Genomic DNA, 23,087 nt, shown 5'->3' on the forward strand with positions numbered 1-23,087 from the left:
CATGGCTTCCATAAACCAATCAACCAATAACCACTCTCCCAAAGTGAAATCTCCCCTTTGCCTCTGAGTCTTGCAGTGTGCCAAAACCACATTAAGCATCCATGTATTTGGCATTACTATAGTGAGAAGAACCCACTTAAAGGGAACCTGTCACCCCCAAAATCGAAGATGAGCTAAGCCCACCAGCATCAGGGGCTTATCTACAGCATTCTGCAATGCTGTAGATAAGCCCCGATGTATCCTGAAAGATGAGAAAAAGAGGTTAGATTATACTCATCTGGGGGGGCGGTCCTGTCCGATAGGAGGCCCCGGACCGCGACGCCCATCTCCATAGGATGACGTCCTCTTCTTGTCTTCACGCTGCGGCTCCGGCGCAGGCGTACTGTCTGCCCTGTTGAGGGCAGAGCAAAGTACTGCAGTGCACAGGCGCCGGGCCTCTCTGACTTTTCCCGGCGCCTGCGCACTGCAGTACTTTGCTCTGCCCTCAACAGGGCAGACAAAGTACGCCTGCGCCAGAGCCGTAGCGTGAACACAAGAAGAGGACGTCATCGTAAGAAGATAGGAGGCCCCGGACCGCGATGCCCACCGGACCGCCCCTAGGTGAGTATAATCTAACCTCTTTCGCATCTTTCAGGTTACATCGGGGGCTTATCTACAGCATTACAGAATGCTGTAGATAAGCCCCTGATGACGGTGGGCTTAGCTCATCTTCGATTTTGGGGGTGACAGATTCCCTTTAATTTACAGTGTGTTTCTCCTGGAGCACAATCTGGGCACTATGTGTTGCTTAATAAAATGGCATATTTGCATTTTTTTTCTCCCACATCCACTGCGTACTAATTTCCAGAAAGTGCCTGTGGAATAAAAAATAGTCAGTACTTTAATAGATTAATTCTCTGAGGGTTATAACATGGGTAGCAGCGGTGGATAAACCATATGTCCTGGGTGAAGGCGGCTACATGGATGGAACAATGGTCAGACAAAATGGAGGAGCAGCAGGTACAGCAGGGTTAAAACATTTGATCCTTTGTCCGGAGGAGTTGAGCCGGATTATAGAGCGTTTATCAGCATAAATGTCCAATTTGGTGGTGCTCAGCATATATCAATATGTAGATATGAACGATACAGAAAAAAGTTTGTGGCACTCACCTTGGCAGCTTGAATGAAAAGTCCTTTATTTCATGACTATCGTAGATGGTAAGGTTCAGTGGTGGGCGTCTTTCTCAGACACCGAGCTTACACCTGTGGGGACGCCCACATTCCAGGGTCTATGGTATGTGCACTCAACCAAATATATTGACTTGATTGTTATTTTATTATTTATGGCTGGATTGTTATGACCTTATGATAACTTTTTGGTGTTTGTTTACATGATTCATGCATATTGCACTTCCATTATGAGTGCCTAAATTGCTATGGTATCATGTCCTAGGGTCACATAGATGTATTATTGTACATGGATGGGGGTGTTATCATTGTTTTTAAATATTTTTAATCATGTTTGTGCTTTGGTGATAAAGTAGTTTTTAATATTTTTTGTACCTCGGGTGTGCACTTTCTACATACGCATTAGTCTTTCCTCCAGTACATGTCTTGAGGGGCATCTAGGCATAGATGAAATTCAACAGTGAGTCCTTCAGAGGTTCTACTGGCCTGGGTGTCACAGGGACATTGTTAATTTTTGCCGGTCCTGCCCTATCAGCTAACTGCCCCCATATCCCACTTCTGCAGTCCCCTTGTCCTGATACCCATAATTGAAGTCCCATTTAACCGGATTGCCATGGACCTGGTCGTGCCCTTAGTTAAGTCCACCAGGGGTCATCAATAGATCCTGGCAGTACCTCTAAGAAACTCCTCCGCCTAGAGTATAGCACGAGAGATAGTCCAAATTTTCTCCCAGTCGGGCATGCCGAATGAGGTCCTGACAGATCAAGGGACACCGTTCATGTCCAAGGTAATGAGGGAGTTGTGCAGGGCCCTCCAGATTACTAAACTTAGGACCTCGGTGTACCATCCGCAGACAGGATGCCTGGTAGAGAGGTTCAATAAGACCTTGAAGTTCATGTTGAAGGTTATGGAGAAGTATGACAGATTCAGATTGCCTCCTGCCATACCTACTGTTCTCCATCAGAGAAGTCCCACAGGCCTCTATAGGGTTTTCACTGTTCGAGCTGTTATACGGACGACTTCTAGATGTTGCAAAGGAGACCTGGGAAGCAGAAGTTATACCCCATCAGAGCGTCATGTGGCCCAAATGCGGGACCAGATCGCAAGGCTGATGCAGATTGTGAAGGACAGCCTCCTTCAAGCACAAGAAGCCCAGGTGAGGGTCTACAACCGAGCCGCGAGGCAATTTAGCCCTGGAGACAGGGTGTTGGTATTTATCCCCACTGTGGAAAGTTCCTGGCCAAGTGGCAAAGGCCATATGAGGTGGTTGAGAAGTTGAATGATGTCAACTACAAGGTCCACCCACCAGGGAGAACAAAGCCGTACCAAGTGTACCACATCAGCCTGCTCAAACCGTGGAGAGAAAGGGATCTGGTTGAAGCAACGTGCCTAGGGGCCCATCCTGAAGCCAAGGTTGAGGATGTCACAGTGGCAGAGACATTGTATCCAGCCCAGAAACAACAGTGCCGTGAGCTGCTTCAGCAGAACAGAGACCTGTTTTCAGAGTTACCAGGATGTACGAAGGTGGTGGAGCACAAAATCCTAACTGAACCGCATGTGAGGGTGAAACAAAGGATGTATTGGATTCCTGCAGCTCGCCACCAGGTGATATCCAAAGAGGTGAATAGAATGTTTAGCTTGGGCGTCATCGAGGAGTTAAAGAGTGGCTGGTACAGCAAACTTATCCTTGTGCCATAGCTGGACAGAGTGGCACTTCTGCAATGATTACAGGAAGCTAAATGAGGTATCCAAGTTCGATGCATATCCGATGCCCCGTGTTGATGAGCTTATTGAGGATACATCACAACCCTGGACCTAATGAAAGGGTACTGGCAAATCTCCTGTCTCCAAGTTCCAAGGAGAAGATGGCCTTCTCTACACCCGATAGGTGCTTTCAGTATACCCAGATGCCGTTCGGTTTACAAAAAGTCCTATCTACCTTCCAAAGGGCTATGGACTGGATACTATTCCCTCACAAGAAGTACACCACCGCTTACTTTGACGACATTGTTATCTTCAGCATGGATTGGGGAAGGCACCTGCAGAAGGTCCAGGCAGTACTGAGGAAGGCAGGGTTTACTATAAACCCAAAGAAGTACGCTTTTGGCAAAGAACTTGGGCTTCATCATTGGAAGAGGCGAGAAAGCCACATATAGACAAAGGGGAGGCAATCCAAAAGTGGCCGCAGCCGATTTCCAAGAAACAGGTTAGGGCGTTTCTGAGAATTGTGGGATATTATCGGCGATTTGTCTCGAATTTCACCATGATAGCAGCATCCCTGATGGATCTGCTCAAGGGCACAAGTACGTCGATGGTCAGGTGGTCCTCTGAAGCAGAGATGGCATTCCAGGAGTTGAAGCTCGCCATGTGCAGACAACCGGTCTTGGTAGCATCGGATTTCACTAAGGAATTTGTGCTCCAGATGGATGACTGACATTGGGGTGGGAGCTGTGTTGTCCCAGGAAATAGATTGGGATGAACATCCCGTCCTATACCTCCTGTGAGAAAAACTATGCCATCGTTGAAAAAGAGTGCTTGGCCATAAAGGTACTACCTGCTAGGCTGTAAATTCAGGCTAGTATCAGATCTTGCACCACTGAGATGGATGAGGGAAAGGAAGGGGAAGAAGCCAGGTGACTAGATGGTTTTTCGCACTCCAGGATTTTATTTTTCATGTGTAGCACAGGCTAGTGATGTTGTATGAAAATGCAGATGCCCTGTCGGAAGTCCACTGCTTAGCCAGTGAAGGTGCCCAAATCCCCAGCTTTGGGCAGAGGGGGGCTGGGATATGAGACAAAATCATTGGTAAAGTAATGAAAGGGAGATATGGGTCACTGCACTTAATGGTGGCAGTGATGTAAAACCAGAGTATTTTCTTCTAGTACACTGTGTTGGGAGGGTTAAGCTAAATATTCATACACTAGATTGTGGCCCGATTCTAACGCATCGGGTATTCTAGAATATGCATGTCCCCGTAGTATATGGACAATGATGATTCCAGAATTCACGGCAGACTGTGCCCGTCGCTGATTGGTCGAGGCAACCTTTATGACATCATCGTCGCCATGGCAACCATTATGACATCTACGTCGATACTGTGCCCGTCGCTGATTGGTCGAGGCGAATTCGCGACAGACTGTGCCCGTCGCTGATTGGTCGAGGCAACCTTTATGACATCATCATCATCACCATGCTGTGCCCGTCGCTGATTGGTCGAGGCCTGGTGGCTTCGACCAATCAGAGACGCGGGATTTCCAGGACAGACAGACAGACGGAAAAACCCTTAGACAATTATATATATAGATGGGCTGGATTTATGTGGGCATCTATAGAGTGGGTGGGACGATGCTCACTTTATCTCCCCCTGCACCGCTGTGTACTGACAGGACCTGTGTGATGTCAAAATCATGTGGCCAGTCACATGATGGATAGGAGTCACATGGTCTAGGGTTTAAGTGGCGGGCTTTGCAAGACAGCAGTGTACAGTGTACCTGCAGAGCAAAAACTCCAGGAAAGTGTTTGTGCCCGTGTAGCATGTTATGGATCTGTACAGTAGACACTATACCCGTGAGTGGGCTGAACCCGCTGGATAAGGACTGCGTTTTCTTCCTTTTTTATTTTGTTTTTCTGTTTTGCCCAGAGGGCCGCATTTATTTTTCCCTGCTTGGTTTATGTTGCATCAATAAACCAAGTATGTTCTTAAAGAGACTGTGTTCCGTTTATACCTTTGTGTCCAGCCGAGTGAGAAGCACTACCACATATAGTATTGTCGGATTCAAGAAAAGTTATAAAATAATTTGTGAGGTCCATCTATTTGCGATTCCCCTTTGGGATAGTGCAAAATTGGGGCTTATATTTTGTGAAGAATTCCAAAGATATCACCACATAAAGTGAAACACGTCAGATATGAAAAAAAAGCCCGATTAGGAACACAGAACTGGCTGCGGGAAGTGATTATCAAAGTATTTTGGGCACTACCTACTGTAGTCAAAAACGGTGACTATAGACAATAGCACATCTACTGAAATGATCAAACTCGACAATCTTCATCAGTAAAAAATGAGTAACTAGTGGTGAAACCTATCTGGGGTAATTACAGTATGTGGCTCTTGGCAATCTAAACTATCATCGTAAGGGCCAATAATTGATGAGTTTCAAGAAGAAATATTAGATAGTCAAATATAGGAGTAGAGAAAGTATTAGTCCTCCTCATTTCAGGAGAAATTGTGCAGTTAGCTGAATTCCTTTTGATCAAAAACAGATTTATAATTTTATGAGAGTGAATCCATGAAACCAGGGTTCGAGCCATGTAAGCACATCTCCTGCAGGCGTGACTAAATGTATATTACAGCCATCAGCCACACACAGCTTAGAGATACAGGCGCTTCTCACAAAGTTAGAATACCATCAAAAAGTTAATTTATTTCACTTCTCCAATACAAAAAGAGAAATTCATTATGTAGAGTCATTACAAACAGAGTGATCTATTTCAAGCGTTTATTTCTGTTAATATTGATGATTATGGCTTACAGCCAATGAAAACCCAAAAGTCATTATCTCAATAAATTAGAATACTTCATAACACCAGCTTGAAAAATTATTTTAAAATCAGAAATGTTGGCCTACTGAAATGTATGTTCAGCAAATGCACTCAATACTTGGTCAGGGCTCATTTTGCATCAATTACTGCATCAATGCGGCATGGCACGGAGGCGATCAGCCTGTGTCACTGCTGAGGTGTTAAGGAAGCCCAGGTTGCTTTGATAGCAGTCTTCAGCTCGTCTGCATTGTTGGGTTTGGTGTCTCATCTTCCTCTTGACAATACCCCACAGATTCCCTATAGGGTTAAGGTCAGGCAAGTTTTCTGGCCAATCAAGTACAGTGACACTGTTGTTTTTAAACCAGGTATTGGTACTTTTGGTAATGTGGACAGGTGCCAAGTCCTGCTGGAGAATTAAATTTCCATCTCCAAAAAGCTTGTCGGCAGAGGGAAGCATGAAGTGCTGTAAAATTTCCTGGTGGATGGCTGCGCTCACTTTGGTCTTGATAAAACACAGTGAACCTACACCAGCAGATGACATGGCTCCCCAAACCATCACTGATTGTGGAAACTTCACACTAGACCACAAGCAGATGGATTGTGGCCTCTCCACTCTTCCTCCAGACTTTGGGACCTTGATTTCCAGATGAAATGCAAAATTTACTTTCATCTGAAAACACCTTGGACCACTGAACAACAGTCCAGTTCTTTTTTTCACTGGTCCAGGTAAGACCCTCCTGGCGTTGTTTATTGTTTCTGAGTAGCTTGACACATGGAATGCGACACTTGTAGCCCATGTCCTGGATACCGCTATTTGTGGAGGCTCTTGGAGCAATGACTCCAGCAGCAGTCCACTCCTTGTGAATCTCCCCCAAATTTCTCAATGGCCTTTTCTTAACAATTCTTTCAAGGCTGCGGTTATCCCGGTTGCTTGTGCAACTTTTTCTACCACACTTTTTCTTTATACTCAAATTCCCATTAATATCTTTAACAATGACCTTTTGTGGCTTATCCTCCTTGTGGAGTGTGTCAGTGACTGCCTTCTGGACATCTGTCAAGTCAGCAGTCTTCCGCATGATTGTGGAGCTACTGAAACAGACTATGGGACCTTTTTAAAGCTTAGAAGCATTTGCAGGTGTTTTTTGTTAGTCATTATCTCAGTAAATTAGAATAATGTTTTCATTGGCTGTAAGTCATAATCATCAACATTAACAGAAATAAACACTTGAAATAGATCACTCTATTTGTAATGACTATCTAATATATGAGGTTCACTTTTGTATTGAAGAACTGAAATAAATTAACTATTGGGTGATACTCTAATTTTGTGTTAAGCACCTGTATATCATGGCACAGGATAAAAATGATAAAGGGAAACTCTGCTGGTATTGTACAGAAATTCACACTTGCCCTCACTGCACATTTAATAATGTCGATCATAAAAGTGAAGTTTGTCCAGAAAGACTGGACCTGGTCTTGTAGGGACCATATGAGCACATTCAGCAGCACAGAAGGGAGAGAAGGGAGATTCATCCAATAAGAGATCAGAGATCTAGGAAGCCACCAGCATCATTACCCTCCGCTTTCTCTTACATGCCTATTATAATATTTTTCTTCAAGTGATTTTCTAGCATGTCAGCACATTCTACGTACACGGTCATTTGGCTTTATAGTTTACGCATCTGGTCAGGTAATGGTCACCAGCTTTCACAATTTCACAAAGTAATTTCAACATTTCCAAATGGAGAATGTTGTGGTCTAGAGGCAAATTGGGGATCATACGATTGTGACACGGGCGGATTACATGACCGATAAAGCAGCTACAGCCAGTGACTAAAAAGAATCTGTGTAAAGAAGAAGAGTCGCGGACTGAATAGAGCACTTAGGGTGGAGATGAAAAAGGCATATATGATTAAAAGGAGCAAACCTTTAACACAGAATTATCCACAGTGGTACCTGATGAAGACGGCGGCTTGCCATTGAAATGCGTAGTTGACAACTACTATATTAAAGGTTTGCTCATTTTAATCATATATGCCTTTTTTATCTCCAGTCTAAGTGCTCCATTTAGACCACGACTCTTCTTCTTTACTCATTACCTATCCCTCTGTGAGGGTTCGTGGCCGGAGCTGCAGCGGTAGAGGCATTTACCTTCATCCCATTGAGGACCTGGGGTCATATGATCTTCAGGACCTGCAGTGACGTGGTGCTCAGTGCTCTCATCACTAACCACCATCAGGAGACACCGCAGCTTCCCCGAAGTACAGGGATTGCTACACCATTGTTCCGAGTGCTTCCAACATCAACTCACGCCTATCAGGGTTATGCATGCTTGCATAACCCTCAAAGGTTAGTAGCCCTTTGGCTATTCATATGCTAATTCTTGAACACATTGTTCCAACTAGTACCATGTGTGCTCCCCAAACCTTTTATTTTGCATGAAAAGAATCTGTGATTTCTCTGTATTTAGTGGTTACTACTCACCTGGGTAGTCATATGTAGGAATCTCCTCTTTACACCACTCATCACCCCTGACATATGTCTCTGTAGTATTAATATGGGTCAGATCTTCACCCTGAAACAAATATTGTAAAAGTGAGACAGAGGTAGAAGTCTAATCTATGATCAGCTCTAATCCTGCCATCTCCACCGTTCTCATTACACAAGTATAAAACATGTAATATTGGTGGACTGAGCACAAGACCTTCACAGCCATCTACATATTATAGGGGAAATCTCATGACACCTTCTCTCCATCTACCTGATGATCCTGAGGAACATTGGGATCTTCTTGTTTACAGTCCTTTGGAAGAAGAGGAAGGGGAAAACTCTCTGGTGTTGTCCTCTTAGTAGATAGATCTGGAGGAAACGCAAACAGGGACTGAATTAATTCTTTACATACAGATAATTACAGGCCGTGTGTATTTAGTCCTGTCTATTACCTGGTGATGTGAGGGACTGGGGAACCTCCATTATGACGTCCTTGTACAGATCTTTGTGTCCTTCTAAATACTCCCACTCCTCCATGGAAAAATAGACGGAGACATCCTGACACCTTATAGGAACCTGTCACATACAATGATACCGTCATTCCTCCGATCCCTTCATAGCATTACTGTATAATGTCCCAGCAGTGTCACCTCTCCAGTTAGCAGCTCAATCATCTTGTAGGTGAGTTCTAGGATCTCCTGGTCATTGATGTCCTCATGTATCAGGGGGTGAGGTGGAGGCCCCAAGATTGGGCTCAAGGGTCTTCCCCATCCTTCAGACACAGGGTCCTGACAGCGCTCACTAGAGGTCTTCTTCACCACTGTGTAATCCTGGTAATGAAGAGACACATTAATAAATCTCACTACAAACATTTCCAGAGTCCTCACCTCTCCAGTTCTGTCCATCTGTTATTCCCATTGATAAGAATGATGTAATGTGACGTCATCAGAATCTCTCACCTCTCCAGTAAGCCAGAAGATGATTTCTAGGGTGAGGTGTAATATCTTCTCTGCCATCTTGTCTCCGTCCATATCCAAAATGGGTAACTCACAAAAATTCTCTAATATAGAAGATCTTCACTGAGAGGATGCGATATTGTAGAGACCTGAATGAGAAGATGAGCCGATGTAACATCGTAATAATACAATTACTGGAGATAATAAGGGAAATATATCAGGAGATAGAACGTGTAAATGTATTCTCTAGTCTTGCATGGAGTGGAACATAAGTTGAATTGCTGACTAACATCTCCTCCATGTTCCCAATCACTGGCTGTTACTCACTGCTTCGGGAACTGATTAGCTGAACGAATAACAAGTTTGTTGGGACTGAGCAGGAACTACAGAGACTAGCGATGAACCAAGCAACAATGGTATTTTTATTATTTTACAACATTTAGTTTTTTCCCCTGACATCTACTAATAAAACCTATATAGTTTAGGCCACAGGCAACAAGCATGTCACGTCTCCTGCATCTTCTTATACTTACCTGTCCTGTCGCGCCGCTGCTACAGCTCCTGCTGGGTCTTCTTCCGGCTTCCGGTGTGCACGTTCGTCTCTGCGCGCTCCCGCTCCGTCCGCGCGCCACCTGGTCTCCTCTCTCCTTCCTTCCCCACTGGATCCTGGTTCTAGGCGCCGGCGTGTGCGCACTTCTCCTGACATCTACGCTGTCGGCGCACGCGTACTCCCTCTGGCTGATCCTCACTCTCTCCGCTCCTCCCCCCTGATCCTGGAGGGATCCTGACCCGGAAGTGCTGCGCAACTTTGCTATATCAGGTAGCCTCTCCTCCTACTCTGCCTGATTGTCATTTGTCCTCATTTGACCCAGGTCTCGCCATATCTTGCTCTGCCCTGTGCGTCCGTCATACCCTGCTCTGTCTTGCGCGTCCGCCATATCTTGCTCTGCCCTGTGCGTCCGTCATACCCTGCTCTGTCCTGTGTGTCCGCCATACCTTGCTCTGTCTAGTTCATTTCTTACCCTGCCTGTTCTGTGTTACCGTTATACCCTGTTTGCCCTGTGGCTCCATTTTAGCCAGTTCAGCGTCTTCTCCGCTCCTACTTTCTGTCCCCGAGTATCAGCTTCCGCGGCAATAGTCTCCCTCGGGTCTGCCCCTAACGCTCCCTGTATTGGGGGTAGTCCACCTGGTTAGCTCATCCTGAAGAGGTTTGTTGTCGCGGTACTGAAGGTTCGCTCTAGCAGGTTTTGAAGACCTGACCCCGTGACAGTACAATCAGGCCATGGACCCCGCTGCTACTCCGTCTCCCACCCAGAAAGAACTTCTATTTTTACGGGAGAATCAGACAAGAATTATGTCCTTCCTGAAGGCCATGGAGTCCCGTTTATCGGCCCTTCAGACTTCTGATCCTGGGAGCACTACTCAGCTGGCCGGTCTCCAACAGGAGCTTGCTCAGCAGCGTGATACCCAGGCTCACATTCTGAATTATATGGCATGATCGCCTGCTTGCCCTCCAGTCCGCCGCCTCTGTCTCGCCCTAGGCTACTACTACTCACCCTTTGCCCCGTTTTGCGAAGCCGCCACGGTACAGGGGTGACCCTAAGTTGTGCAGAGGGTTTATTAATCAGTGCCAACTACATATTGAGTTGCTGCCTCAGCAGTACCCCACTGACCGAGCAAAAGTGGCTTTTGTTGTGTCTCATTTAGAGGGAGAGGCCTTAGCCTGGGTGAATCCTCTCTGGGAGCGTGATGATCCTATAGTCTCGTAGCTTTCCACCTTTCTCAATACATTCCGCAAGGTATTCGACGAGCCTGGTCATTTGGCCTCTGCTACGGAATCACTCTTTAATCTTCAGACTCGCTTAAGGGCTCTGTTTTTTACTGCGGCAGTGCTTCGAATTTCCTGCGTTCTTGTCCATTGAGGCCGGGAAACGCCTCCGCCTAGGACAGGTAAGAGAGGATTTCCTAGGTGATTCTGATTCCTCTCCACCTATGACTCTTTCTGTTCTTTTGAATTTAGGTTCTAAGCATTTCTCTGAAGTAGCTTATATTCATTCAGGTTCAGCCGGAAATTTCATTCAGCTCGAGGCGGTGAGAAGACTTCGGATTCCTGTCAGGTCCCTGGAGACTCCTCGGCAGATTGCTTCGGTCGACGGTCAACCCCTGCGGGAGTCTGTTACTCAGGTTACCGAAGAACTGGAATTACAGATCGGAGTTCGACATCGAGAGAGAATTGTCTTCTACGTACAACCCTCCTTGTCTCATGCTATTCTTCTCGGTCTCCCTTGGCTGAGGAAGCACGAGCCTACTCTCAACTGGTGGTCTGGGGACATTCTTCGTTGGGGACATCTCTGCCAAAATCAGTGCTTGCTTCCCATCCAGTTTAAAACCTCTCCTCAATCAACATCTGTGTCTCCAGATTTACCATCTGCCTATGTGGCCATTGCTGACGTCTTCAACAAGAGAGAGGCGGAGATCCTTCCTCCGCATCGTCCATATGATTGCCCGATCGACCTTGTTCCAGGTTCCACTCCTCCTAGAGGCCGGATCTACCCTCTGTCCACTGCTGAGACCCAGGCTATGACCGAGTATGTTCAAGAGAACTTAGCCAAGGGCTTTATTCGAAAAATCCTCTTCTCCCGCTGGTGCAGGGTTCTTTTTCGTCAAAAAGAAAGATGGTACACTTCGTCCTGGCATCGACTACCGAGGTCTCAATAATATCACGATTAAGAACAAGTACCCACTTCCTCTCATTCCAGAACTATTTGACCGTCTCCGTGGTGCGCGTATCTTCACTAAATTGGATCTCCGTGGGGCCTACAATCTCATCCGTATTCGACGGAAAAATGGAAAACCGCATTCAACACCCGGGATGGTCATTAGGAGTACTTGGTTATGCCCTTTGGTCTGTGCAACGCCCCCGCTGTTTTCCAGGAGTTCGTGAACGATGTGCTCCGGGATCTACTTTATTCTAGCGTGGTGGTGTACTTGGACGATATTCTTATATTCTCTCCAGATCTTCTTACCCACAGAAAAGACGTCCGCCAAGTCCTCTTACGTCTTAGAGCGAATCGTCTGTATGCCAAGCTACAGAAGTGCGCCTTTGAACAGTTGTCCCTACCATTCTTAGGATACTTCATATTCGACTCTGGTCTTCAAATGGATCCGGAAAAATGTCCGCCGTGCTGAACTGGCCGCGTCCTCAAGGCGATCCAACGATTCCTTGGATTTGCCAATTACTACCGGCAGTTTATCCCACACTTTTCTACCCTGTCCGGCTCCATCTCCGCTTTGATCCGCAAGGGAGCTAACCCTCACTCCTGGTCCCCGGAGGCCGAAAACGCCTTCCAGTCTTTGAAACAAGCCTTTGCTACAGCTTCCGTACTCCATCGTCCAGAGATAAGCAAACCCTTCATTTTGTAGGTGGATGCTTCTGCAATCGGAGCTGGAGCAGTTCTTTCTCAGAAGTCTTCCTCTGGTCGGCTTGTCACCTGCAGCTTCTTCTCTAAGACCTTCTCTGCGGCTGAGAGGAACTATACCATTGGTGACAGAGATTTGCTGACTATCAAATTGGCGTTGGAGGAGTGGTGGTATTTGTTGGAAGGAGCTGTCCATCCTTTTAAGATCTATACTGACCACAAGAATCTGGCATACATCCGCTCTGCACAGAGACTGGATCCTCGGCAAGCCAGGTGGTCGCTGTTGAGGAGAAACCTTCACATATCGTGGATCCAAGTAAGGTCATCTCGGTTGCTCCCGTTACCTTGACATCGTTGCCTTCGGGTAAGACTTTTGTTCAAGAGCGCAACAGGAAGCAAGTTTTACGTTGGGGTCATGCTTCCAAGCTGGCAGTTCATGTCGGTTTTAAGAAAACCCTTTCTTTGGTGTCGCAGTACTACTGGTGGACATCTTTCTCAAGACACCCGAAGCTTCGTCGCTTCCTGCTCGTCCTGTGCAAAGAACAAAGTACCTAGACATTTACCCTCTGGTCTATTGCACCCGCTTCGAGTTCCCTTGTCTCCTTGGCGACACCTTGCAATGGACTTTATTACTGATCTGCCTCGGTCCTCTGGTCAAACAGTTATCTTTGTAGCAGTGGATCGATTTTCCAAGGTGGCTCATTTCGTTCCTCTTCCAGGTTTACCTTCTGCTCCCGAATTGGCTAAGATCTTCATCACTCATGTTTTTCGAATTCACGGCTTTCCTCAGCACATAGTTTCGGACAGAGGAGTTCAATTCACCTTGCGCTTCTGGCGTGCATTATGCAAACTAATGGACGTGACTTTGGACTTCTCCTCTGCCTACCACCCTCAAACTAATGGTCAGGCAGAACGCACAAATCAAATCCTGGTCACCTACCTTCATCATTTCTCAAACGTCCATCAAAACGACTGTTCTAGTCTACTTCCTTGGGCCGAGTTTGCATACAACCACTCTAATGAATCATCTTCCAAGTCTCCTTTCTTTGTCATCTACGGGCAACATCCAGGTGTACCTCTGCCAGTACTCCCTGCCTTGAGTGTGCCGGCGGCCGATCTTCTGTCCGAGGAGTTTTCTAAGGTCTGGCAGGAGACCAAAACCGCACTCGAATGAGCTGAAGACAGAATTAAAAAACATGCCGACAAGAGGCGTCTGGATTCTCCGTCTTTTCAACCTGGTGATAAAGTGTGGTTATCTTCCAAGTTTATTCGGCTTAAGATCCCTTCGTATAAGTTAGGTCCACGGTATATCGGTCCATTTGAGGTGTTAGCGCGCATTAATGATGTTGTTTACAAGTTAAGGTTACTCGCCTCGCTTCGCATTCCAAATTCATTTCACGTCTCTCTACTCAAGCCAGTCGTATTCAACCAATTTCACCCTACCACTGGTCAGTCGCCTGTACCCATTTCCGCACAAGATGTCTTTGAAGTTAAGGACATACTGTGTTATGATCTGGTGGCTTAGGAGCATCATGGGACGAGCATTGAAGGAAGTGGTACCTGTACTGACCGCAGTCCCTAAGCTCAACACAACACTAGAAGTAGCCGTGGGATGCTCCTGACACTCCCTAGGCACCTCGTCACAGCCTGAGAACTAACTACCCCTAAAGATAGAAACAGGAAAACTATCTTGCCTCAGAGAAAATCCCCAAAGGATAGATAGCCCCCACAAGTAATGACTGTGAGTGGAGAGGGAAAAGACATACACAGAATGAAACCAGGAAGAGCACAGGAGGCCAGTCTAGCTAGATAGGACAGGATGGAATACTGTGCGGTCAGCATAAAACACTACAAAAAATCCACACAGAGTTTACAAAAATCTCCACACCTGACTAAAGGTGTGGAGGGTAAATCTGCTTCCCAGAGCTTCCAGCTACACAGAATTAATTCATACTGACAAGCTGGACAAACATAGAAAGCACAGAACGGATTAGTCCACAACCTGTGGACAGAAAAGAGCAAGCAAGGACTTAGCTTTGCTGAACTGGTCAGGATAACAGGGAAATCCAAAGAGATGTGAATACAACCAGGAACCATTGACAAGTGGCACAGGCTGAAGAGAGAGCCAGGCATAAATAGTCGAGCAGAAAGACAATCAGTGGAAGCAGCTGCAGACTGCTAAATCCAAGGAGCAACCATACCACTTAAAACCACCGGAGGGAGCCCAAGAGCAGAACTCACAAAAGTGCCACTTACAACCACCGGAGGGAGCCCAAGAGCGGAATTCACAACAGTACCCCCCTTGAGGAAGGGTCACCGAACCCTCACCAGAGCCCCCAGGCCGATCAGGACGAGCCAAGTGAAAAGCACAAACCAAATCGGCGGCATGGACATCGGAGGCAACAACCCAAGAATTATCCTCCTGGCCATAACCCTTCCACTTGACAAGATACTGAAGCCTCCGCCTCGAAAAACGAGAATCCAAAATTTTCTCAACCTCATATTCCAACTCTCCCTCAACCAACACCGGGGCAGGAGGATCAACCGAGGGAACAACGGGCACCACATATCTCCGCAACAAAGATCTATGGAAAACATTATGAATGGCAAAAGAGGCTGGAAGAGCCAAACGAAAAGACACCGGATTGATAATTTCAGAAATCTTTTAAGGACCAATAAATCGAGGCTTAAACTTAGGAGAATAAACCTTCATAGGAACATGACGAGAAGACAACCAAACCAAATCCCCCACACGAAGCCGGGGACCAACACACCGACGGCGATTAGCAAAACGTTGAGCCTTTTCCTGAGACAATGTCAAATTGTCCACCACATGAGTCCAAATCTGCTGCAGCCTGTCCACCACAGAATCCACACCAGGACAATCAGAAGGCTCAACCTGCCCCGAAGAAAAACGAGGATGAAAACCAAAATTACAAAAGAAAGGTGAAACCAAAGTAGCCGAACTAGCCCGATTATTAAGGGCAAACTCGGCCAACGGCAAGAAAGCCACCCTATCATTCTGATCAGCAGACACAAAGCATCTCAAATAGGTTTCCAAGGTCTGATTAGTTCGCTCAGTTTGGCCATTAGTCTGAGGATGAAACGCTGAAGAAAAAGACAAATCAATGCCCATTCTAGCACAAAAGGCCCGCCAAAACCTAGAGACAAACTGAGAACCTCTGTCAGACACAATATTCTCCGGAATGCCATGCAAACGAACCACATGCTGAAAAAATAATGGAACCAAATCTGATGAGGAAGGCAACTTAGGCAAAGGTACCAGATGGACCATTTTAGAGAACCGGTCACAAACAACCCAGATAACAGACATCTATGAAACAGGAAGATCCGAAATAAAATCCATGGAAATATGCATCCAGGGCCTCTCAGGGACCGGCAAAGGCAAAAGCAACCCACTAGCGCGGGAACAGCAAGGCTTGGCCCAGGCGCAAGTCCCACAGGACTGCACAAAAGCACGCACATCGCGCGACAAGGAAGGCCACCAAAAGGACCTAGCAACCAATTCTCTGGTACCAAAAATCCCAGGATGACCAGCCAACACTGAACAATGAACCTCAGAAATCACCTTACTTGTCCATCCATCAGGAACAAACAGCTTCCCCACTGGACAGCGGTCAGGCCTATCAGCCTGAAATTCCCGAAGCACCCGCCACAAATCAGGGGAGATGGCAGAAAGAATCACCCCTTCCTTAAGAATGCCAACCGGCTCAAGGACTCCAGGAAAAACAGGCGAAAAACTCCTAGAGAGGGCATCAGCCTTAACATTCTTAGATCCCGGAAGATACGAGACCACAAAATCAAAACGGGAGAAAAACAGGGACCATCGAGCCTGTCTAGGATTCAGCCGCTTGGCCGACTCGAGGTAAATCAGATTCTTATGATCAGTCAAGACCACAACGCGGTGCTTAGCTCCCTCAAGCCAATGTCGCCACTCCTCAAACGCCCACTTCATAGCCAACAACTCCCGATTGCCGACATCATAATTGCGTTCCGCAGGCGAAAACTTTCTGGAAAAAAAGCACATGGTTTCATCAAAGAACCATCAGAATCCCTCTGAGACAAAACGGCCCCTGCCCCAATCTCAGAAGCGTCAACCTCAACCTGAATAGGAAGAGAAACATCCGGCTGACGCAACACAGGGGCAGAAGTAAATCGGCGTTTAAGCTCCCGAAAGGCCTCAACAGCCGCAGAGGACCAATTCGTCACATCAGCGTCTTTCTTCGTCAAATCAGTAAGGGGCTTAACCACACTGGAAAAGTTGGCAATGAAACGGCGATAGAAATTAGCAAAGCCCAAAAATTTTTGAAGGCTCTTCACAGATGTGGGTTGAATCCAGTCATGAATAGCTTGGACCTTAACAGGATCCATTTCCATAGACGAGGGAGAAAAAATAAAACCCCAAAAAAGAGACCTTCTGAACTCCGAATAGGCACTTAGACCCCTTCACAAATAAAGCATTATCACGAAGGATCTGGAACACCATCCTGACCTGCTCCACATGAGACTCCCAATCATCGGAAAAAATCAAAATATCATCCAAATATACAACCATGAATTTATCAAGATAATTGCGGAAAATATCATGCATGAAGGATTGGAACACAGATGGAGCATTAGAGAGCCCGAATGGCATCAAAAGGTATTCAAAATGGCCTTCGGGCGTATTAAATGCAGTTTTCCATTCGTCATCCTGTTTAATACGAACAAGATTATATGCCCCTCGGAGGTCAATCTTAGTAAACCAACTAGCCCCCTTAATCTGAGCAAACAAATCAGAAAGCAAAGGCAAGGGGTATTGGAATTTGACCGTGATCTTATTAAGAAGACGACAATCTATACAGGGTCTCAAGGAGCCATCCTTCTTAGCAACAAAAAAGAAACCCGCTCTCAATGGTGACGAAGACGGCCGAATATGCCCCTTCTCCAAAGATTCCTTAACATAGCTCCGCATGGCGGCATGCTCTGGCACAGACAGATTGAAAAGTCGGCCCTTAGGGAACTTACAACCAGGAATCAAGTTAATAGCACAATCACAGTCCCTATGTGGAGGAAGGGAACTGGACTTGGGCTCATCAAATACATCCTGGAAATCCGACAAAAACTCAGGGACCTCAGAAGAGGGGGAAGAGGAAATTGACATCAAAGGAATGTCACTATGTACCCCTTGACAACCCCAACTAGTCACAGACATAGTTTTCCAATCCAGCACCGGATTATGTTCCTGTAACCATGGAAAACCCAGTACAACAACATCATGCAGGTTATGCAACACCAGAAAATGGCAATTTTCCTGATGTGCAGGAGCCATGTACATGGTGATCTGCGTCCAGTACTGAGGTTTATCCTTGGCCAATGGTGTAGCATCAATGCCCCTCAAAGGAATAGGGCTCTGCAAAGGCTGCAAGGAAAAACCACAGCGCCTGGCGAATTCTAAGTCCATTAAGTTCAGGGCAGCGCCTGAATCCACAAATGCCATGACAGAAAAGGACGACAATGAGCAAATCAGGTGAGTGCGTCCCTCTCTGGCGATCCAGTGCCACGCATATCTGAGCTCCTCACCCTGATTATGGGCCATAGACTCCATTAGCGACTTAGTTCGCCTAGAGCCCCTTCGTTTTCCCATTTATTGCATTACTCCACAGTTTCGCGTAAGAAGGTGATTTTTCCTTCCACACGTTGTAACCAGCTTAACCAGATAAATTGGAAATTGTTCTGAAGAAGGTCCGGTGGGACCGAAAACGTTTAACTGTCGAAACTGTATCTGGGACTTGCAATAAAGCTGATTAACTTCACCTTACTACCGTTTTGAGTGCCAAGTTTATTGTATACATTGACTGACGGGTTGGAGACCCTACTTGAGCACCATCTCTCACCAACTAGCAGAGTGCCGTGTTTTGTTTATTAAATGAGCAAATCAGGGTCACAGATAAAAGAAATTTAGGCTGTACAGTACTAATGGTAACAGACCTAGCGACCCTCCTAGTACGTTTAGGGCAAACAGAAATAACATGAGCAGAATCACCACAGTAAAAACACAGCCTATTCTGACGTCTGAATTCCTGCCGTTCTGTTCTAGTCAAAATCCTATCACATTGCATAGGTTCAGGACTCTGCTCAGAGGACACTGCCATATGGTGCATAGCTTTGCGCTCGCGCAGACGCCGATCAATCTGAATGGCTAGAGACATAGAGTAGGCGTAGGGAAGCCCACCATAACATCTTTAAGGGCTTCAGAAAGACCTTTTCTGAAAATATATCAACAAAATCCAGAAAAAAAGTGGACTCACCACCTCCAAATACAATATCTTACAAAAAAACACCCTAACCATAATGGGTGAAAAAGAGGCATAGGCGAATATAATTAAAACATAATATTTTAAACTGCTATTGTTTACCATTAAACCTGCTCGCTACTTTGCACCAGACACTTTCTCCACTTGTCTTTAGCAGTACAGGCATATGGACACTTTTGTCTCATTAGCATTGCAAGTGTTAAGCCCCCGTCACATACAGCGAGATCGCTAGCGAGATCGCTGCTGAGTCACAAGTTTTGTGACGCAACAGCGATCTCAGTAGCGATCTCGCTATGTGTGACATGTAGCAGCGACCAGGCCCCTGCTGTGAGATCGCTGGTCGTGTCGGAATGGCCTGGGCCATTTTTTGATCGTTGAGGTCCCGCTGGGTAGCACACATCGCTGTGTTTGACACCTTACCAACGACCTCGCTGACAGGACGTCCCATTGAATCGTCATGAAATAGCATCGTTCTACAGGTCGCTACAGTTCGCCGCATCGCTGCTGCGTCGTTGGGGAGATCGCACTGTGTGACATCTCACCAGCGACCACATAGCGACGCTTGAGCGATCCCTGACAGGTCGTATCGTTGTCGGAATCGCTCAAGCGTCGCTATGTGTGACGGGGCCTTAATAAACAGGATTCTCTGCGGCTACTATGTGTCACGATACCCTTGTGATATTTTCACTAAGCACTTTGAGCTTTATTTAAGCAGAGTGGGTATACGAATTCCTGCAATTAGAAAGTTTTACAAATATATCTTTCTGCTAATATATTTTCTATGATTCTTTGCACTCAGCACTTTCATCCCCTTATGTGTAGGCGATGTTAAAATGCCGATATTTTGCTGAGTTTTTGATAAACTGCAATAGCTTCATGTTTGAGGCGATCTAGTTATTCTATTGAAAAAATAAAAATATATGATTGCAAAGGTGTATCTATAAAAGGAATAATATATTACTACTATTGAATAGGGCTGGTTCCCATTAATATATGATTTGAAAGTGTTATAGCGTTATGCAGTTTTGTCCATTCTCTCTCCTTTTCTTGTGTTTGTTCCATTAGGTGTTTTTTTTGAATTTTCTTGTCTTGTTGTTTTATGTTTTTTTGTTTATTAATAAAATATGTTTTAATTATATTCGCCTATGCCTCTTTTTCACCCTTTTCTGAAAATAGCAGCCAGAGCATCCTCATTCCATTTAGTGAGCACAGACCATTTCCTAAATTTCTGGCAGTATAATTCTGCCGCTTCCTGACCTTGACACAGGGCCAACAGGGTTTTTTCTGCATGATCCACAGAATAAGGTTCGTCATACAATAATCCGAGCGCTTGAAAAAATGCGTCTACATTCAGCAATGCCGGATCCCCTGATTCAAGGGAGAATGCCCAGTCCTGAGGGTCACCATGCAGCAAGGATATGATGATTTTAACTTGCTGAATGGGATCACCAGAAGAACGGGGTTCCAAAGCAAAAAACAATTTGCAGTTATTTTTAAAGTTCAAAAACTTGGATCTGTCCCCAAAAAACAAATCAGGAGTTGGAATTCTAGGCTCCAAAGCCGGAGTCTGGACAACATAATCTTGGATACTCTGTACTCTTGCAGCAAGTTGATCCACACGAGAAAACAAACCCTGAACATCCATGCCAGAGCATAAATCCTGAACCACCCAGAGATCAAGAGGAAAAAAAAGACAGAACAGAGCACAGAAAAAAAAATGGCTCAGAATTTTTTCCTTCTTTTGAGATGCATTTAATTCATTTATGGCCACTTGTACTGTTATGATCTGGTGGTTTAGGAGCAACATGGGACGAGCTCTGAAGGAAGTGGTACCTGTACTGACCGCAGTCCCTAAGCTCAACACAACGCTAGAAGTAGCCGTGGGATGCTCCTGACACTCCCTAGGCACCTCGTCACAGCCTGAGAACTAACTACCCCTAAAGATAGAAACAGGAAAACTATCTTGCCTCAGAGAAAATCCCCAAAGGATAGATAGCCCCCCACAAGTAATGACTGTGAGTGGAGAGGGAAAAGACATACACAGAATGAAACCAGGAAGAGCACAGGAGGCCAGTCTAGCTAGATAGATAGGACAGGATGGAATACTGTGCGGTCAGCATAAAACACTACAAAAAATCCACACAGAGTTTACAAAAATCTCCACACCTGACTAAAGGTGTGGAGGGTAAATCTGCTTCCCAGAGCTTCCAGCTACACAGAATTAATTCATACTGACAAGCTGAACAAACATAGAAAGCACAGAATGGATAAGTCCACAACCTGTGGACAGAAAAGAGCAAGCAAGGACTTAGCTTTGCTGAACTGGTCAGGATAACAGGGAAATCCAAAGAGATGTGAATCGAACCAGGAACCATTGACAAGTGGCACTGGCTGAAGAGAGAGCCAGGCATAAATAGCCGAGCAGAAAGACAATCAGTGGAAGCAGCTGCAGACTGCTAAATCCAAGGAGCAGCCATACCACTTAAAACCACCGGAGGGAGCCCAAGAGCAGAACTCACAAAAGTGCCACTTACAACTACCGGAGGGAGCCCAAGAGCGGAATTCACAACAATACTGGCTATGAAGAGATCTCAAGGTAGGGCCCTCTTTTCAATTGATTGGAAGGGCTTTGGTCCTGGGGAGTGATCTTGGGAACCTCGGGAGAACATCCAGACTCCTCAAATTCTTGCTAAGTTTCTTTCTAAGCTTAGGAGGGAGGGGCGAAAGGAGGGGGGTACTGTCACATCTCCTGCATCTTCTTATACTTACCTGTCCTGGCGCGCCACTACTGCAGCTCCTGCTGGGTCTTCTTCCAGCTTCCGGTGTGTGCATACGTCTCTGCGCACTCCCGCTCCGTCTGCGTGCCGCCTGGTCTCCTCTCTCCTTCCTTCCCCACTGGATCCTGGTTCTAGGCGCCAGCGCGTGCGCACTTCTCCTGACATCTGCGCTGTCGGCATACGCGTACTCCTTGTGGCTGGTCCTCGCTCTCTCCGCTCCTCCCCCCCTGATACTGGAGGGATCCTGACCCGGAAGTGCTGCGCACGTTTGCTATATCAGGTAGCCTCTCCTCCTACTCTTTGCCTGATTGTCATTTGTCCTCATTTGACCCAGGTCTCGCCATATCTTGCTCTGCCCTGTGCGTCCGTCATACCCTGCACTGTCTTGTGCGTCCGCCATATCTTGCTCTGCCCTGTGCGTCCGTCATACCCTGCTCTGTCCTGTGTGTCCGCCATACTTTGCTCTGTCTAATGCATTTCTTACCCTGCCTGTTCTGTGTTACCGTTATACCCTGTTTGCCCTGTGGCTCCGTTTTAGCCAGTTCAGCGTCTTCTCCACTCCTACTTTCTGTGCCCGAGTATCAGCTTCCACGGCAATAGTCTCCCTCGGGTCTGCCCCTAACGCTCCCTGTATTGTGGGTGGTCCACCTGGTTAGCTCATCCTGGGGACATTCGTTGTCGCGGTACTGAGGGTTCACTCTAGGAGGTTTTGAAGACCTGACCCCGTGACAAAGCAGTTTCTTCCTCGGAGTCGGCAGCTGAATATGTTTCTCATAGACTCATCTTCCATAACACTAATTCTCGTCTCATTTAGCGACACTGGAATCGGCATTAGCAATAGTGCAGGAGATATTCATTACACGTGACAGGAGAAATAACTACTTCATGATGAGGACGACATCTTCATCTTCTACTACGGCTCTAGATACATATTTGTCCAGAGTCCATCACTGACTCCATCACCACCGGCCGTCTATATGAAGGTTTCCAGTCTTCCCCGCACTGTAATCTTCTATCACGTTAGATATCAGGTCTGATTCACACACAGAAGTTTGAGATTTTTTTAAAAGCTTTTTTTGTAACAACAAGACAGGAGATATTTGAGGCCAATGTCTGAAAGTGACGTGTTTTTTTTCCTGTGGAAATGATGTGTTTCTTTTTTTAGCATTTTCTTGTAGGCTTCCATATATTAGATGAAAAACACTAAAACAAAAATTGGGGATGGAGGTTTTCTGGGAACATTATACTGAGTTAGGGACAGGAAAGTGGGACTGTACTATGAGAGTATTACATGTTTCCTCCACAAAACCCTCCTAAATATAACATTTTATAACAACCCCACAATTTGTGACTCGTCAGGGTAAATCGCTATCTCACCATTGGATTAAAGCTAGTGATGACCGACTATACTCGTTGCTCGT

General features: G+C 46.1%; 1 protein-coding gene across 5 annotated transcripts in view; it reads right to left on the reverse strand.

The window, feature by feature from the left end:
* The window catches only part of LOC138666968 (gastrula zinc finger protein XlCGF57.1-like), a 99,474-nt gene that overhangs the window by 10,979 nt on the left and 65,408 nt on the right, over window positions 1–23,087 (reverse strand). For all 5 annotated transcript variants that reach the window (XM_069755179.1, XM_069755175.1, XM_069755177.1 and 2 more), the window contains exons 2-6: window positions 9,157–9,302; window positions 8,848–9,027; window positions 8,650–8,773; window positions 8,469–8,566; window positions 8,192–8,282 (exon numbers count right to left, since the gene is read on the reverse strand). In XM_069755179.1, coding sequence (XP_069611280.1) covers window positions 8,192–8,282; window positions 8,469–8,566; window positions 8,650–8,773; window positions 8,848–9,027; window positions 9,157–9,228 — 565 coding nt within the window. In that variant the 5' untranslated portion in view covers window positions 9,229–9,302. The remainder of the gene's footprint in view (window positions 1–8,191; window positions 8,283–8,468; window positions 8,567–8,649; window positions 8,774–8,847; window positions 9,028–9,156; window positions 9,303–23,087) is intronic.

The sequence above is a fragment of the Ranitomeya imitator genome, chromosome 2, assembly GCF_032444005.1.
Source record: "Ranitomeya imitator isolate aRanImi1 chromosome 2, aRanImi1.pri, whole genome shotgun sequence".
NCBI lineage: Eukaryota > Metazoa > Chordata > Amphibia > Anura > Dendrobatidae > Ranitomeya > Ranitomeya imitator.